The following is a 20,107-nucleotide window of genomic DNA, read 5'->3' on the forward strand; positions in this document are numbered from 1 at the left end:
TACCGTAGTAGCTCTCATATTTTTCAAAGGAAAAGCTTCTACCCATTTAGTGAAACAATCAACAACAACTAGGAGATACTTGTTGCCTGAAGAAGAAACAGGTAACGGGCCTAAAATATCCATCTGAATCCTCTCAAAAGGAGCTCCTGAATTAAAGATCTGCAAAGGAGATTTCCCCTTATCTGCAGCACCCCTCTTCGCAATACAAATCTTACAGGTTCTGCACCATTCCTCAACATCCTTCTTACAGGTTGCCCAATAAAAACGTTTCCGGATCTTTTCCAGCGTTTTATTGATCCCGAAATGCCCTCCAGAAGGAGTATCATGAGCTTCTTCTAAAATCTGCTTCACTTTGCTTCGCGGGACCATCAACTGAAGAAAACTGTTTTTCAAATTAGGAGCCTCCCATCTCTTATGCAAAATCCCATTTTGGACTTCCAAGGCATGCCATTGTTGCCAATAGATCTTGGCTGACAATCCTTTCGAAGAAACTTCCTCCCAAGAAGGTCGCAAATCATTTTCTTTCGCAAGTAAAAACATTGCCAGTTCCTGATCCTCTATTTGAGCCCTTCGCCAATCCTCAGAAGAATCCTCACGCAAAACAATACGAGCAACTACTTTATCCTCCAAAAGCCCTCTCTGAACTTCCACTTTAGAACAGAATCTACATTTTTCTTCTACACAAGGGCGTCTCGAAAGACCATCGGCATTACCATGTATAATCCCCTTTCGATGAGCAACATCAAAATCGTATTGTTGTAACCTTTCCATCCAACGAGCCAATTGTCCCTCCAAGTCTTTGAAGGACATCAACCATCTCAAAGAAGCATGATCAGTTCGAATAGAGAAACTCTTTCCGTACAAATAATGATGAAAATGTTTCATCGAATCTACCAAAGCTAATAACTCTCTTCTTGTTGTGCAATAATTCCGCTCAGGTTTGTTCAAAACTCGACTATAATAAGCAATGACCCTCTCACAGCCGTCCTGAACTTGTGAAAGTACCGCCCCTATTCCAAAACCTGAAGCATCCGTATCCAAAATCATCTTTCCTTCCCCCTTCGGAAAGAAAAGAAGAGGTGCAGACGTTAATGCCTGTTTTAACCTCAAAAATGCTTCTTGACATTGCTCAGTCCATTCAAATTTAGTCAAATTCTCAGTTAATTTAAATAGAGGCTTCGCAATTGAAGAAAATCCTTTAACAAACTTCCGATAATAAGAGCAAAATCCAAGAAAACTCCGGACCTGTTTCTTATTCTGAGGAACTGGCCACTCAGTGACCGCTTCAGTCTTCTCAGGATCCGTAGTGATCCCGGCAAAAGAAACAATATGACCCAAATATTTTACCTGTCTCTTAAATAAATCACATTTTTTTGGGTTAACACTAAGTTTCGCAGCACGAAATCTCAGAAGAACCTCTCTTAAATTCTCTTTCATTTTCTCAAAGGTTTTGCCAAAAACTATCACATCATCTAAATAAACCAGGCAAATTTTCGAAAGTAAACCCCGTAACACCCGTTCCATAAGACGTTCAAAGGTAGCTGGGGCATTACACAGACCAAAAGGCATCGCAACAAATTGCCAAAGTCCATTCCCCACAGAAAAAGCAGTCTTTTCCCTATCTTCGGGACGAATTTTCAGTTGCCAATAACCACTCTTCAAATCTAGAGTAGAAAACCAGGCATTTCCCGATAACTGATCAAGAAGATCGTCAATCCTTGGTAGCGGATAAGAATCTTTTTTCGTAACCGCATTCAATTTCCGAAAATCAATGCAAAATCTAAGAGATCCATCTTTCTTCTTTACCAAAACTGCTGGAGAAACCCAAGGACTTGAAGATTCTTCAATTACCCCTTGTTCTTTCATGTCCTCCATAATTTTTTCAACTTCTGAACGCATATGAATTGGAATTCTCCTAGGAGCCTGTTTGATAGGACAAGAATCCATTAATTCAATTTTATGTTGAAGAACTTCACACTTTCCTGCAACAGCTTGCTCCGAAAACACGTCACGAAATTCTCGCAACAATGTAGCGAAAACTAATCTCTGATCTTCCTCCAACTCTCGGGAATTATTATTAAAGAATTCTTCCAACTCCGCGGGCACAGCTTCGTCCTCTTGCTTAATTCGACGACAAAAATCTTCCCTATGACCTCCACGGAGAAAAGATTCTATAACAGTTTGCATCCCTATTCGTGAAAAGAAATCCGCGCCCAAAATACAATCCTCTCCAATATCGGCAACGAAAATCGGTAACTCTAAATCAAATCTCCCTAACTTTATCTTAGCAAATATTTTAAAACTAATCGGGACTCTTTCCCCCGTAGGATATCTCAAATTTTCTTCCTTAGCTGAAAAACGCTTCCCTTTTCTCCCTATAAATTTACTACTCACTAAGGTCACATCGGAGCCCGTATCCAATTTAAAAAAAACAATCTTTCCCATTAAGAGAGCCTTGAAAAACAAAATTTCTTGATTTTTCACACCCTCTCTCAAAACGCCTACAAACACCCGGGGCATTTCTTCCATTTGTCGAGCCCGCCCCTGTAAGTTCGACAAAACCTATTTTCCCTGCTGTGAAATAGAAAGTGATGGACACTCGGAACGGAAGTGCCCTTGTTTTCCGCACTGCCAACATTCCTGTTTCTTTTGAATTTTAAAATTCTTCTTTTTCATAAAATTTAATCCCCTCGTTCCACGAGATTCTACTTTGAACCCGTTCAAATCAGGATTGCTCTTATAATTCGAGCAATCTTTAACCTCCTTAAAATTAAAATTTCTCCGCTCTTTTAAACAATTCTCCCTAATAATTTTAATAGCCAAAGCTCTTTCTACCGCAGCCCTCAAAGACGTTAACCCTTCTAGCTGCAATGTCTGTTTAACATTCACATCAGACAATGCAAGTACAAACTGAGAACAAGCAATTTTGTCACGAACTCCAGGAGAACATTCAGGATAAGCTAATCGAGATAAACGCTCGATATCCGAGCCTAATGCAGCTAAATCTTCTCCGAATCTCTGTTTTCGATTCGTAAATTGATAATAATAATTTTGCGAGGATAAATTTTCTCCAAAACGTAGTTCTAAACGCGCGACTAAATTTTCAAATTGAGAGTTCTCAAAATCCGTGCCCCCTTCCAAAATCGCACGCGCTTTTCCTCGGAGACATGACGCTAATACGACAGCCTTTTCCGCGTTTCCCAAATTATTCGCCCGCGCAATTAAATTAAATTGCGTAAGATATTCGCGCAACGGAACACTACCATCATAAATATCGGGCTTAAGTTTCAAGTCGGAATTAAAATTTGAAAAAGGAAATGACTGGCCTGATATCGGACGTTGCGAAATCTCTTCCTGCGGACCGGGCATAGAAAATGTTTCTGTCTCTCGACGAGCGCGCTCCTCCCTCAGAGAGCGAAGCTCCTCCAGCGTTAAGCGAAGAATCTCCTCCAAATTCGGAGACGCCTCCGGTCCTTCCGCTCGAGTGCAGGCCCTTTTCCTCGCAGAGATCACTCTCCGACTTTTCGCCTCTTCCTGTCCAGTCCCCGTCTCTTCTGTTTGTCGCTCCGCCATTATCTCTCTCACACACACACACACGAATCGAAAAATTCGATCCCGGACGAGCCCCCAAAATTGTCGCATTCGCGGCGTTAATTCCCGTGATCGCGATACTCGGCGGAGCGCTCTCGGAAAGGAAGAACACTGTTTTAAGAAAGACTCGCTCTTTATTAAACCAACGGTACAGAAACGCGTCCGGCCACCGCAGAATCCGGCCGTCAAATCTATAAAACAGTCGGAGAACGACGCGTTGCCAAGGGCCGATCCTCTATTCGAACTCTTATCGATTGATATTGATTATTTCTTAGCAGCGCCGAACGGAATACCGCACGGCCGCAACAATATGATTAATTATTAATATCGCTAGCATTTGAGAATTATTGAGATCATAATTAGTAATAATTAATTATTAATATAAAAAATAATTTAATGTATCTATGTTTATTTACAATGAAAAAGTTATAGATTATATTTAAAAGTGATGCCAAAAATTTTGCGGCAGTTTAGAACCTGGATCAAAAATTATTTAAATATAAAGTAGAAATGTGCTTTAATAGAAATGTAATTAAGAAATAATGACAAAAATATCAATTTTTTTATAAGTGTTTTAAATATTCATGATTTATGTACAATTTCATTGCAATGTAGAGATTACTTGTTTTATAAATAAAAATTAACTTTTAATTTTAACTTTTTTATTAAATTTTATTAAGAGTATGAGTGGTGATACAAATAAAATCAAATTTTTCTAAATCGTTGTTAAACTTTTTAATATCATTTTTAAATGTAATTTAGAATAATTTAAAAGTATTTTATAATTTTTTTATTGTAAATTAAAAAATTTACATAATAAATATTGACATAATCGATAAACGATGTAATGACAACAAAGAGATTATCTCTCTCTCTCTCTCTCTCTCTCTCTCTCTCTCTCTCTCTCTCTCTCTCTCTCTCTCTCTCGATAATAATATCGCAGGCTTGAGATAAATAAATTATTCTCTCGCATATCGTTGCGTATAGTATTGTGTCGACAATTCGAACGCTTAGTTTCGATTGGTGATATATAGGCGTGGAAGTGGAAACAACGTTATTCTCCAGTTTCTCACGACATCGACTCGAGTTCGCGTTCGTCCCGTCACGTGCGCGTTCACGCGGGAATACGCGGCGCAACGAACTCTCCGCATTCCGGCACTCGGTCGCGAAGCGGAACGAATAAGCCACGATGATTCCGCCGATCGTTCTTCTCGTCGCGAGTCCTGAAAAGTGGACGAGAAATCACGAGTCCTGAAAAGTGGACGAGAAATCACGAGTTTCTCTTGTTATTGCTTCGCGATCGTTGATGTCACCAATGTCATCGTTGAGATGAACGGACGGATGTTTTCTCCGTGCAGACGCAAAGAGAGAAGAATGTTTGACTCGGTCCCCGCGGCCCTTAATGCATGTTCAGTCGTCTCGCGGCGGCACCATGAATATACGGACTTCGGTTAAGGCGCTCTTTTTTCTTTTCCTCTTTTTTTTTTCTTTTTTAAGAACGCCACGCCTCGCATTTCTGCATAATCACGGCTGTTGTCATTCCCCTACCCTGCCACATTACAATCCCCATCTCCCTTCTCTTCCGTCATGGAACCACCTTTAGAGGGAAACCCCTTCCTTCGATCCTTAATACCTTGCATAGTTCCTTTCCCCCACTCTTCTCAAGAATCTGAGTACGCTGTCCGATGCCCACAATGTAGATAGTAGCAGGCGAACCGGTGTATTATTGAATGCACCGTGTCTCTAGTAACGGTGAGAGAGAGAGAGAGAGAGAGAGAGAGAGAGAGCTTAGTGAGCTACAACGTCTGCAACGTTGGACCACAATCAAGTCCATGACTTGTTACTATCGTACTATTTTGGATCTTTGCTTTAACTCTTTCGCGATGACTTCATCAGGAACTTTAAAAATTGAATTGCGCGTTCTTGCGCATTTTTCGATATTACGTAATAAAAAAAACTGAAAAACACTTATTTTGAAAACAACTTTATGGATCTGCTGTAAAATTCTTTTTTTATTTTTTTTTTTGTTTACATTTACACAAATATGTGACACAAAAAAGCGAGAGAGAAAAAGAGAGCAATATATATCATAATTATTTATCTATTTTAATTATCTAGCTTAAGAAAATTGGCTCTTATTCTTGTCATTAATATTTTAAAAGATAATGGAAATCCTTGAGTGTTCTGTGATACGGAGATATTTATGACTCATACAAGATAGATCTTAATGCGAGCATCGTTAGCGTCGTGATGAAACGAATGCAATATCCAGACTAGATAGGAGTCAGTTAATAACGTCCGCTAATAACAAATCTCTGAATCTATGAAATATATATATGTACGATTTATAATAGACTATCGCGCGTAGCATTGATTATACGTTTCATGACCGACTCATTATCTTTGTTTATCCTACGAGTAAAGTCATTATAGAATCGATTCTAAAGCGTTCCCTATAGAATCGTTTGATTGTCGATTTGGTATAACCATTAGCGGTAATAATAAACTATCAACTCGTTTTCAAAATGCTACAAACGTGGAAATGCCTAATAAAATCGATCCGAAGAGCGACAAACGCGTGCAATATTTATTCCGATTTTTGGAATAATGCTTTGATGCAAGTAATTAAATTACATAGAATGCTAATTGTATGAGATTTAATTTGGAGTCGTCAAAAAATTGAGTTACATGAAAAGTTTCGCATATATTTTACATTTACTTTTTTCACAAACGAGATAAAAAGGAAGGAAGTTATAATTAACAGTTACACATGCGAAACTTTGATACAAAATATCGACTTTACAAATTATTTCAATGTTAATCGATTTATGTTTATCACTATCAAAGCGATACCATCACCGTGAAGAAATAAATCGAATAGGCCAAAAGATCAAATTTGGTCTATGTTCGACGATGAATGATGATCGACGATGAATCGACGATATTATTTATTGTCAGCATTTCTGCACTATCATATGAAGCGTGCCACTCAAATTTAAGAATCATTGATCAAAGAGTATCACATTATAATCCATGTAATTTGGATTACGCATATGTAAAAGAATCAAGAAAACAATTATTATAATAATAAGCATCTAGGGAGTTATTAAACGTATTAAGAATAGAATATATTGTAATATATTTAAATATATTTATAATATAATACAATATTTAAATTTAAATATATTTTTATCGATCTTTTTGCATCATGCATTGATTTATAGAATAAATTAACAGAGACAAGATAGGAAAGAAATTTAGGATTTATGAGTTTTCAGATATTTTTTTCAGAAATGCATACAGTATTAAACATGTATTTATGATTCGCCACAAAGTCGTTGTGATACACTCAAATGGATGAAATTCCTTGTTCCTCTAAATGCTCATTTTACGATTCTCATTCATTCTGAATCTTCGTTAAAAGTACAACAGAATACGAACGAAGAATACGAACATTAATCGATTCCCCGCTACATTTTCATCCATCGTTGGACCACCAATGAAACAAGATGAAGCCGATGGTCATCACGTACGGACCGATATTTATGGCGCATCGCCTTTTTCTACGCCGCGCCGGCGACCTCGGCCGATGCGACGTGACCTTGAAGAATGGCGAACCGCTGTGATGCGATGCGATACGATGCGATGCGATGCGATGCGATGCGATGCGATGCGATGCAATGCGATGCGGCAGGTCCGTACCTAAATACCAGATCACTGGAGTGTGGACCGAATCGCTTGTGCGTGCTGTTCTGAGGCGAGTCACTCGAGTTTCTTCTCAATTCACGGAAGGTTGCGCAAGGCTAACAAGAATTTTCATTATATTCACTATATTCGCATTCAAATGCCGGACTCACGAATACCTGCCTCCGCACCGATGAAATTCTCTTTTCTCATTGTCAGATAAAAATTATATCTCACAATCAGTCGATCAGTTACGCGGATAATTTTCACAAAATTTTCTTAAACAAAAACGACAAAGGAGAGCCCATTTTTCGCAATTTACATTGCGACATTCCGTACCACAGCAATCTAATGACAGAAAGAAAGACCATTTTTTTTATCCTTAAAGTCACTCTTTCCACGAATAAAGTTTGATATCAAGAAATTTTATTTTTTGAATCTGTTTTCGAATGCAAGAATGTTTTAAATTTGCACTATTTTTGTATTGACAAGAACACGTTTCCAAGGAATCGCAATTCGCATGATTCATGCCAGTACATAATTGTCTGATTATACTCCATGGACATTCCCGAAGACGTAGTGCCGTAATTATGATGCTGTCTGCACGAATTGATTATTCATTTGCAAAAAGTATTGCACTGCGGCTTGTTTAAGAAGCACGGTGTTTATCCATAGAAGAAAGTTATCCACAAAAGAAGTGATTCTACGAAATATGGGATACTTTAAGTGACTCATTGTCGGTATAATCCACATAGATAATTTTAATTTGAAAATAAGCTTAGTTACACCCACTGTACTCACCTACATTGAAACTCGCTCAAAGTAACCGGTTTTATCATTGTTTAACGCGAGCGATTATGACATAAATTTAATTTTTTTAACATCTTCTCGCTTATTTTCCTGCCACTCAACTTTGAGAGTCGAGATGGTCTATTTACATAAAAATCTGGCACGCTTGTGTTTCGTTACATGTTTGCCAAATATGAACTAAAATCCATGTTGTAGATTCTTATTACGAGAAATACGTAAAACTGCAACACAAAAATTATTTCATCATTGTCGAAATCTGTCGCATCGAAACGTATTTTCCGTGATATTTTTGTTAATCATCTGCATTTGTGAGGAATTTGAAAAGAAAAAAGAATGAAGATGCAAGAAAAAGAAAAAGATGCAAGATATGCGACCGAGATTCTGCAAACCTTTCCACTTAGAGACATTCTGGGTTCTCTTTCGCAAAAGGCCATTATCTTCACGACAGTCGACATCGTCACGTTATATACTGTTGCCTTTAAACAGTGGTGGGTCACGAAACTAGCACATTAAATATTTACACATAAGTAAAGCGCGTAGTAACCATTGAGAAAATCCGTAAAGAAATCCGAGAAAATCCAATAATGGTATCTCTAACTCTTAAACTCTATCAGATGTCTAAACTCTATCAGATATCTCATTAGTTTTTCGCAACTTGCTCTGAACTAATTAAGAAAGCTCGAAATTAATTGGGAAATAAAAAAAAAACCCATTCATTTAAGTTAACGGAAAAAGAGTTAAATGTTATTTATATATTAATTAAATATCTAAATCTGTGATGTGTGCATTGAACTCTTTTTCGCGGGGTCATCACCGAGCATTTTCTTATACTACATACTGAAATGTTCGTTAAACGACTTATTGCCACAAGATATGCTATTGCTGTTCTCCTGAAAGAAATGTCACTCCGCGGCCGATCATGTCGGCATCCTACCGAAAGGAGCTTCCGAGACGAAACGAGGAGCAGATCACTTGAATCTCGATAAGAGCAACGTGGTCGGAAATAATGGTAGGGTGTGTGGATCGCGAAGCTCACGGCGAAGAAGAAGAAGAAGAAGAGGAGAAAAAGATGCGGGGTGAGAGAGAGAAAGAGAGAGAGAGAGCGCTAGCTAGCTAGCTAGCTCACCTTGGCGTCCATGGTATGAGCCCATTGGCGTTTCTCGCAAAGGCGTAGCATTTCATTGCGCTGGGCAATGGTACCGATAAGAAATCTTGCATGAAACGAGAAGAAGAAAGACGGAGAGAAAATAGTCGCTGCGACAGTGCCATTTGTTGTTGTGGCTATTTGTATCCTTCGACCGTGTCGTAACGCCGCAAGAGCGTTTTATGCACGCTGCAAAACAATGCGCGTAACCCTGTTAAAACTGTTGACGTATTTCGCGTTATTGTTACACGCCTTATTTTCGTTAATTTTACGCAGGAGGTGTCGTCGGCTGAAAGGGGATGAATTACATCTATAAAAGATTATTGAAATAAGACACAATTCGATAAAGGCGAATATAGAAACACGAACCAATTTTTATTCTCATCAATGTTTTAGAAAATTATTTTTGTATCGTTTTAAATCAATTTTATAAGTGTCATCTAATCTAATATATCTGCATTCCTTCTTTCTTAGCTTTGTTTAATTTTAACATAAATGTGCCATCCATTAGCAGATTTTCGTCATTGAAACCATGAATATGGAAAACAGAATGCTTGTTTGGTATGCTGATACATTGCTGAATCACATATATCAGGCACTCAACGGACTATATAACATGCCAAACATTATGTATTCGAGGTTATTGCATCAAGGGCTGTAATCGTAAAAAAATTACAGTAATTGAATGGAAAGAAAAATATAGGTGTAACATTAACATTGAAATTATCGTTTTTATTATTGTTAATTTTATAATGCAAATAGACATTAAAAAACAAGTAATTAATATAAAATTAAATTAATTTTAAACGTTCAATGTATAAGCTGAGACTGAGTGCTTTCCATTTAGTGACACAAGTCAACACAAGTCGACACAAATATCGTTCTATCTTTCTTGGCTTTCAATGATAACAAGGACAAAATAATACTTGTGTCGACTTGTGTCACTAAATAAAAAGCACTCAATATGTTCAATAGAAAAGATTACAAGCAATATTCGACAGACAGGATTTTAGACAGACATGCTAATAATTTTTTTTTATCTTTAAATTTATTTTTTTACAAATTCAAGATAATTGTTTATGTCACGAGACATATTGTTGTTTACAACGAGCTTATAACGTAGCGGCTTAAAAACAAAGTTAAACTTTCCCCTTTTTTCTCCACAAAAAATTCTTATTTTAAATTAATTTTATTTTATCAGAGAACATTCTTGTTTTGCTATGCTGAATTATCATACCTTATATTATCAATTTTTCCAGAAATGGGGAATTTCCCAAACGAAAAAGCAGTAAATCGACATAAAATTGAAGAAAATTCTCCAATTTGATTAATTTTGTTAAAATATTTCGTTTATTTTTGTTATTACGTATAATAATACTATGTGTGTATATCTCTCTTTTCCTCTCTTTCTGAAAAATTCTCTGCAGCAAGCCGAGCTGTTTCGCGGTATCGCGCGTCGACGGTGCAAAAATATGCGTGTCGTTTTATGGTAGGCATATCGATGCCCGCAGGCGCATCTGCATCGAGAAAACGCGGCGTGGCGGTCGACGATGTGCGCGCGCGGCTTTAAATATTTCATTTACTCGGCAGAATTTGCTCGGCGAGAAATACGATTCGTCGGCACGCGCCATAAATTTTTATTGGCTTCTTTTTAACAAGAGCTATCCTTTTCCTTCTTTCTTCTCAAGTCTTCAAGTTTGGTCAATCCTCCTCTTGCAATTTTTCAAGTCAAGGCGTCGCCTCGATTGTGCATACCGAGCACGATTAGTCGCCTCATTGTACATTACGCAATACAGAAGTTATGGAAAGGAGAAGAAGGGAAGGAGAAGGAAAAGAAGAGAGAAAAAGGAGAGGAACATTAATCTCGTGATTTGCGCGTGCATGTATGCGCGAATACATGGCTGCCGATGAATAAACAAACGCGTAGGTGCCGCGAATGCGCAGCGAAAGCGCGACTTGAGGAATGCCGCGCCTGCGTAGCTGGAAAAAATCCGGGACATCCTTATGCAACATTGTGCGTATGAGTGATCGAGTAAAGGAAAAATAAAAAAGAATCTTTTTACTCATATATAAATTCACGCTTGAGGTATTTCGCTATGATAAATAATCACATATGGAATTTACGTCTCGAATGTAATCTGAATCCTTCGTTGTCTCTTTTCATGATTCGAATATGACACGATTTATCGTATTTTTTACTGTAATTTGAAAAAAGTAAAGGAGGATTTTTTTTAAGAATTAAATAAATTTAATAGCAAATAAAATTTAAATGATTAATTCAATAATTAAATTCCTAAAAATCTGTTTTAATAATATATTAATTTACAAAATGTACATTAATTTTTTTTTAAATTTATTGAATTTATATTTGAATATGCGTATAAATGGACAGCAGAGGACTGCGGGGGGAGGGGGGGAGAGAGAGAGAGAGAGAGAGAGAGAGAGAGAGAGAGAGAGAGAGAGATATTGCCGTGCGTAGTCGTCCGACACTAATGTATTATACAGCGTATGCCTGAATACGGTCAGGTCAAGTGAATAGATATCGAATACATAGCGGGACATGGGCGATTTCAAAGAATGCGTTTCCTTCCTGTTGATACACAGGTACGCCATATTTAGATACGCGCGCGTGATCGATGATCGCTTATACGTTTTATAAGTAACGTACCACGCTAATGAGTCACATCGTGATTACGATTCCATTCATGTGCCGCGACGAATCCGCGAGAATGTCGCGCGTAGCCGCGACAAGTGGGAGACTCACGATACAATAATCGTCAGGATTGCAATCAACAACGAGCATTCCATGTTGGCTTTACATAAATTCATGTATTGTTTTTACATGATCTAATCGAGAGATTCAACAAAAATTTTAAAATAAACAGGTGTGTGCATGCGCGCGCGCGCGGTGTGTGTGTGTGTGTGTGTGTGTGTGTGTGTGTGTGTGTGTGTGTGTGTATTATGTAATATCTAGACCGATGTATCATTCGGGCAATAGGAAAATTCGCGACTATATACAAGAAAGAATCTTAATTTTATTAAATAATCTCGAAAAATCATTTCTAAAATCTTTGATTCCCTTTATCAAGAAGCAAAGTGACGTTAAGTAATGTTTCAATGATGTTTTATTAACATTAGAAATGTTATTAAGATGTTAATAAAACATTATTTGATATTACCTTGTTTGGATATGTGCTATTTACCTTTATACCGAATGCATCTGAAATATTATATACATTATATACATACTATACCATGTACATCTGAAAATGTAGCAATCGAAAGCTATAAAAATATTGAAAATAATTAGTGTTCTGTCCAAGAGAAAAAATGAAAATATCTCGTTTTAGAAGAAGACATCCTAGACATCGTAGACAAGCTAGAGTTACGAACCATTACGTCCATTTCCGTAGGTAAACACTTGGTGCTGGTGACAGATCCTGAAATTGCTGAGGATGCATACGCCTTCGATAATCCCTGTTTCAAAGACGCCACACCTGCAGCAGTCGGTCGCGTCACGGAGAGACCGTCATCGACTGTACCAGGAGACACGCCCGCGAAGGATTCCACGCGATGGTCCACGCCTTGGACGTCCCTGGGCCTCGGTTCAGCTATCCGCAATGATAAACGCCGAACTCTCGATGACTCCTGCGTCGGAGTAAGTCGCTCCACATTTAATTCTTTTTCTACTTTTTTCTACTTTTTTTTACTTTTTTCAATTACAATTATAGGAAGTTTTATTTATAATATCATTCCAGTATCAGTATAGTCGATTTCAATTTCGTTTAATAGCGGTCTGTTTTCATCTTATAATAATTAAGACATAAATCGCTAAAATTGACGAAAAAAAACCATTAAACATACCTCTCGATGTATAGAGAGAAATTTTTAAACAAGACAATGAAAAAAATGATTAACTAAAGCTCAGTAAAGATCTCGATAATTTAATAATTTTTATTCTCATATTAAGCAATACAGTTATATGTCGTATAAATATATTTTATATATATATATATATATATATATATATATATATATACGTACATACATACATACATACATACATACATACACGTTATTTGCGATAAATATTACATGCCTCTATAGTCGAAAGGATAAGATGCCTGCCCGGTAAGTAGAAGATCCAAGTTCGATTCCTGGCTGAGGTGATATTTTTCACAAAAATAATTACGAATTCTTACGATTGGTTCGTGGTCGAGCCTCGTCGTGGCACACGCTCTCTCTTCTTATCCTCTTTTTATAAAACTAAGATCACCAAATATAATTATTAAGATAATAATCTAATATATATATATACATTATATATATATATATATATATATATATATATATATATATATATATAATGTATTTATACGACATATAACTGTATTGTTTTAATATGAGAATAAAAATATATACATATACACACAGAATAATATTTACATTTAGTATGTAGTTTTAATTGAAGATTCAATCTGACTGAATTATTGCGCAAGATAGGCAATAGATTCCGCAATTGAACTTAAAGAAGTGTCACAATAATGATTCTCATTTAATCATGCAATAATAACGACGTAATAATTGCAGGATGAGATGAATAAAAACGGATATGTAACATTTATAATTCTTCAAGATTTAATCTACTTCGAAATATCCCTCTTGCAAAGGAAATATTTAATTAAGAATAATTTCCAGAGATACTCGTAGATAAAAGAATTGTATATTTTGAGTGTATTTGAATTTTTTTATCATAGGATAATATAGCTCTTGTTTGTTAAAATGTTTATAATAATTAATTTAAAAATAAAAAGGAGATAATACATAACTTTGCATGTAAAATAAAGATAGTGAATGTATAAATTGGACATCCATTCCGAATCATTTATTATATTTAAGCTTTTTATATTTTTTGGCGACTAACACTATAAGAATATCAAAAGCACTTATTTAAGTTTTAATCAATTATTTCTTGTTTAGGGAGCTTTATATTTTATTAATATCATTAAATAATAATAACATTAAGATGTTAAGGTATTTTTTAAATTTAATCAAAGTTTAATATAAAGATCAAAGTTTAATATAAATTTTGTAATCTTAAAGTTTTTACATAATATGATAAATAACATTAGATTTCATGTAAAGAATCAATTGAAATTAAATATGGCAATATTTGACGCAAGCAGCATAAACATATGTTATTTTAGTACACGTAATTCAGTATACAGAATAAAATTGACAAAGAAATAGGTAAAAATAGGTAAAAATTTTAATGTCTAGTATAAAAATTTTTATTTAGGTCAAAATAATGTATTGCAGGAGACTTAAAAAGAGCAGTAAATATTATTAAAAAAGAAAAACTTTAATCATTCTATTTTTAAATCTTCTATTTTTCTTTAATTATTTAAAACTATTTAAATTTAAATATATTATAATATATATTATAATATTGAAGTATGCTAGTATCTGATTCATTTAGACTTTGAAATTAGATATGAATTATTAATGTAATGTAATTTTGTTATATTTACATTGTAAATATATAAGCACAACTTAGATTATACTATTTTGATAAAATATAGTAACACCTCCACGATAAAACGTTTCGAAAATTGATGATTCGTATCATCCAGTATCTAACGATGGATCATTCATAACATTTTATGTAATTGAATTTATAAAAATATATACAATTATTATAAAATATTTATACAATTATTTATACTGTAGTTATTAAATATTTTTGATAGCATTTTGGATAAAAATATAAATTTTTATTCTTATAACGATCCAAAATTAGTGTCCTTATTCTATATATTACGAACGAAAATGAATAATCTGAGATAAATATCGTAGTAAGTAAACGATTTTACGACTTTATTTGTATTAAGTAAGATCCGAAAATACGGATCTATTAGCTATAATTTACGTCTCAGCTGGATATTGTATACATACGTGACACGTACTGCTGGACGACGTATTAATATCGTTAATGGACACGACTCCTCTTTCATAAGAATATGACATATCTCTCCTTCATCCACTTGTCCCTGCGTTATTAGCTTGTCATCGACAAGGTTCCCGTTCATTGATCGTCGCTCGTCGAATCGCACTCGGGAGTAACGATTCAACAAATTCATCACATATCTCTTTCTCACATACACACGCATATACGGCAATCGGCGAGCACGACCCACACGCAATAATGCGGCTCCCGTGGCGAGAGTAGTGAAGTTTTTTTATCGCCTGTATAACAATTGACCCGTCTGTTTTCTTACTTCAGCCCAAGGCTACCAGGGTCAGCGTGGTCAGTCTGCGTAGCCGTGACTTCACCGGTCTAGGCTTTAACGTGTGTGGTAACATGAGGGAGGGCATCTTCGTCAAAGATCTATTACATCGCGGCCCCGCATCCGAATCTGGACGGATACACCCTGGTTAGTACAATTATAATCACTCACCACTTTTTTATTTTACAGTAATTTTGCAAATATCTATTGCTCATCGGCAACATTGAAGATTGATTCGTGAAAATTAACTTCATCGAATCCAAAAGTTGACTCTCATTGAATCCAAAAGTTTAAAAATTTTTTTCGATCTTCTTTGTTTATAATATCTAATTTTTGTTCGAGAAAAGCATATATGTATCTCCACTTTGATTATCTGCGATTCGATTTTCACACTTAATCCTGTTGTACACGATGTAATGAGAATTTTCTCTTCGTTCGTCGTACCGAGATTGAGATGTAACACGATTTCTGTTGAGAAATAACGATTGCTTCGCTATGATTCTAAGCGAATTATAATTCAATACCTTAATTAACGATTAGACATGTCTCTTGACGGGAGCCGTCTGCGGATCTGAGAATCACCTACATACCTACATTTCGCAGTGAAGACATTGTTACCGCCGCATTCGAACATTTGATAATGTGTGTCGAGACGATTAAAATGGAGTATCAAATCCTTATTAAAGTGCATTTGCTGGCGTAAGTGGAGTACGTGAATCGCTATGATACCGAATGGCTCAGTTTGGCAAAAGCAGCAGCTCAACAAATTTCAATTTCGAATTAAAAGCGTAATTTACAATGTTTTTTATCTAACAATTACCTGGATATCACCAAATTACAGAATTAATTTTCTATCCGTGTACAATGTTACGGCTAGAATTCTTGAGATTTTGATTTCTTCTTCTTATAATTTAATGCACTTTCAATTGTTACCTTCTTGTCCAGAAATACGTAATTCAAAGCGCGTATCTGATATCTCGAATTAACATTTTTACAATTTTCAACGATATAATTTACAAAAACTTTCTTTTGCAATTCGAAATATAGTGCGATATTATTTTTTCCATAATTTCATTACATCACACTATGGAACGCATTTGTCACTCTTCTTTTCTTTTGTTACAGGCGATCGTATCTCCAGCGTGAAAATCAGCTTCCGCAACATGGTATACGAGGATGCGTTGACAATCTTGAGTTATGCCTCACCATACGACGTAGAGCTGGAAGTGGAAAGCGGTGGTAGCGGTTCAAAACCGACGACATTGCTGAAGAAAAGCGTGGGTCCGAGTCCGACGAGGATATGTCATCCTCTGTACAGGAGCCAATCAATCCCGGAACTGTCGCGGGCTCACAAAAGTGTTGCGAAACGACTCTTCATAGCCGACCCGAACGAATCCGTGGGTTCCAATTATTCGACGATGAATTCAACTGTAAAATCCTCGAAATCGACGTCGGGTAGTGGACAGAGTCTCGAAAGGCATCATGACGAGACGAAGAATAATCACCATCACAAGTTCGGTATCAAAGTGCTGCCGGCCCTGGACGGCACCGTGCACCGTATCGAGAATCAGAACGAGCATAATACGAACTTGGAAAGAAGACACTCGCGCAAACTAGACGCGGAGAAGCTATTGACGAACAGACAGTCTACAACATCGAGCGACACTGACGAAAAGAAACTTTATAACGAGCGCCTTCAACAACGTGCGGATCATAGCATTGTCCCAGCGAAGATCATTGTTGATGATATTCGCAACGTTGACGTGCCAGACAAAGGCGGCAAACTCGCCGATAGAAGTCTCAATATACCATCGGAAGTGCCGACAGAAGTGCATAACGCGGCTATGGCGGCTCGCAGAAATCGAAAGAGCAATTCTGAGCCTTTGAACATGCAGAAGGTTAGCGAGAAGGTATCCGATTCCGACGGAGCCAAAAGTCCGCAGAAGAACAAACGGAAGGCACCGGCGCCACCGAAAAACACCAATGAGATTGTGACGCTATCCGCGAAAAAGGATGCCATTGATATGATTGACAGTATCGCTGATTACACCGAGTCATTATGCGATTATGTGAATAAAGCGCGTGAAAACACGGACGCTGCCGCGGATGCTCGAAGGCACCGTCTGGAAAATCAGCCAATAGTAAACAGACGGCGGAGCTCCGAATCGGATACCGATAATGAAATGCAGAACAATTTTACGATTGAGCTGGATTCGGCAGACATCACCATTCACCGCACGCCTGTGCCGGAGGCGGATGACGATGAAGATGAGGATGATATATACAGGAAAGCGGCTAGCCTGGGCGATCTGTCCAAATATGAGAGCAAGACCGCGGCGACCTTGGAGAGGGCGCAGAGCCTCGATATGACCGCCGATACCGGGGCAAAGAAACGCAAAGCACCGCTGCCACCTGAGGATATTAACGAAACTACAGAAGATCTCACAAAGCTCGATCAAATTGATGCATTTGATAAACGGAAGCTGAAGAAATCGAACGAGTGGGGTACCTTGGAAGATGTAATTTGGAGTGAGGCTGCTAATGAAGTGTACGAGAAGACGCGTGGAAAAGCACGAACGAGAAAGAAGAGTAATGGTACTTTGGAGCGCTCCAAATCCGCTGTAGAGATCAAATTAAAAGAAGAAGTCATTCCAACGACGACAGTATTGGTGGCAGCAACGACGGACGACTTGTCCGAACAGAAGTCGGGCGATGACTCGGATCACGAAATCACCAGCATCGAGCTGTACAATTTACCATTGAGCAAGCGACTAACCGAGGAGTTCATTCATACAGAACGGATGTTTAATCCGGACGAAGATAATTCCCTGGCTAGAATCGTGAATGATGGCCAAGTGGTAAAGAGTCCAACTCCAAAGGAAGTAGAGCTGGACTTCCAATTAGCCAATGAAAAACGAATTACTGAGAAGAGTCAGCGCGAAGGAGAGACCGAAAATAAATCGGAAGATAATTCCATATCGGAGAAATCGGAAGACTTCAGTCGCGCCTTGCGCTACTTTGAATTGCACGCGAGTGACTCACCAACATCACCAGAACCAACAAAGATCAATTTAACGCGACTAGATGAGTGGAGAGAAGAAAGAACATCCATTAATGATGATGCGACGTTTTATGCTGGCAGACAAGCGGTTGTAGAAGAACCTGTCTTGAAAGTAACTATAGATAGAGGCTGTCACGGTTGCGAAGACAGATGCAGCCAACACAGCTCCAACTGCAAACGCGAGAAGCATACCGACAAACAGCATCGAGTGACCATGCGATCGTTCTCAGAGGACAACAGGTCGAGCACTAAAGAGAACGTGGAGGAAGAGGCAGATCAGACATCCGTGCCGACGCATTTGCGAGTACATGCGTCCAAATCGGAGCCGTTAGCTAGACACGATAAATTCCAGGATAAGAAAGAAAATGCGGAGGGTAAGAATGGCGATACCTTCTCCACATTCTACGCGCACCGGACGAAGTTTGAGCAGCGTAATATGGACAATCAACAACGCGATAAGTATTCGCCGATCAAGACGAAATCACCAATCGAATCCACATTCGCCGACACGCATTTCGCTAAACGCATTATTAATGTTTCCAATCTCGACGAGAACAATGAGGAGGAAGAAAACGAATACGAGTTTGGTTCGAGCATGATGGCGAACAGCAAGAATCTGTCGTCGCCTAAGGAAGATCGTTACAATATCAGTAGTATCAGCATATCGAGTGGCGAGAATAGCGAGGATAGTGGTCTGGTCCGAGAGTCGATGGATTACACCAATCCGCAAGACACGGGAAATCGCCCATCCTTGCCTAATACTCCCGTGCCAGCAAACGCTGCTCAGAAGATGACTTATATTACGGAGATTAAGGTGTCATCCAACAAGGATGGCGTCCGTGAAATCGAGAGCGAAAATGAGGAGGTGACAACGGAGACTAACGGCGAGTCACAGGAACAAACACGACATAAGATTAAAGTTACATCGAATGGTAAACCTACGTCCGGTAAGAAACCGCCCGTACCGCCGAGACGATCAGATATCACGAAAAGTCCGAAAGAAGACCGAACGAATAAGCAGGTCGTCTACGTATCCGAGTATAAATCCGCGGGCAAAGGAGCCCAGATCTTGGATACAGGATCAGAAATTAAACAATCGGAAAATAAAAAGTTCGAGCACTGGATCTTCATGGCTGACAAAGAGCAGAATCGCTGGAGACCGACTTCTGGCCAACCACAGCCCGTAACGAATATTATGTTTTCGTCCAGAGATGATACAAATTAAAACGTTTGTGAACTTCAGGGATGATCTTCCTTTTAGGAATGCCAAGGGAAGTAATCAGTAATCGCGTACCACATGGCTTAAGAGAGACATTTAATTGAAAACATGTGGAAAGTGAAATTTCTTCATATATGCGTTTCTTTAAAAAGACGAATAACATGATTGCATCAACATTAACAAATGTATTAACATTTTCCGAGTTCTCAAAAAACCAAGAATTTTAAAATAATATTCTTCCTAAGATAACAGAATTAAGAAAATTTCAAATGGAAACAAGTGCAATAATAATTTGAAGCTTTTAAATGATA

At 37.5% G+C, this 20,107-nt stretch overlaps 2 protein-coding genes across 4 annotated transcripts in view; one reads left to right on the forward strand and one right to left on the reverse strand.

Annotated features, from left to right (window-relative positions):
* LOC105429547 (uncharacterized) overlaps positions 1-20,107 on the forward strand; it is a 36,568-nt gene extending 16,461 nt beyond the window's left edge. Inside the window, exons 1-4 of one of the 3 annotated variants that reach the window (XM_089080392.1) lie at positions 11,736-11,833; positions 12,643-12,887; positions 15,513-15,663; positions 16,642-20,107. In XM_089080392.1, the coding sequence (XP_088936518.1) occupies positions 15,591-15,663; positions 16,642-19,802 (3,234 nt within the window). In that variant the 5' untranslated portion in view covers positions 11,736-11,833; positions 12,643-12,887; positions 15,513-15,590 and the 3' untranslated portion in view covers positions 19,803-20,107. Of the gene's footprint in view, positions 1-11,735; positions 11,834-11,988; positions 12,115-12,642; positions 12,888-15,512; positions 15,664-16,641 lie in introns of those variants that run through there. The other 2 variants (XM_089080391.1, XM_089080390.1) reach the window with 2 other exon arrangements.
* LOC148936063 (uncharacterized) lies at positions 2,551-3,648 on the reverse strand. Its single transcript, XM_089079291.1, has one exon. The coding sequence runs from the start codon at positions 3,640-3,642 to the stop codon at positions 2,563-2,565; it is 1,080 nt and encodes a 359-aa protein (XP_088935417.1). The 5' UTR covers positions 3,643-3,648; the 3' UTR covers positions 2,551-2,562.

Source organism: Pogonomyrmex barbatus, unplaced genomic scaffold (assembly GCF_055798465.1).
Source record: "Pogonomyrmex barbatus isolate J1 unplaced genomic scaffold, ASM5579846v1 scaffold3, whole genome shotgun sequence".
Taxonomy (NCBI): Eukaryota; Metazoa; Arthropoda; class Insecta; order Hymenoptera; family Formicidae; genus Pogonomyrmex; species Pogonomyrmex barbatus.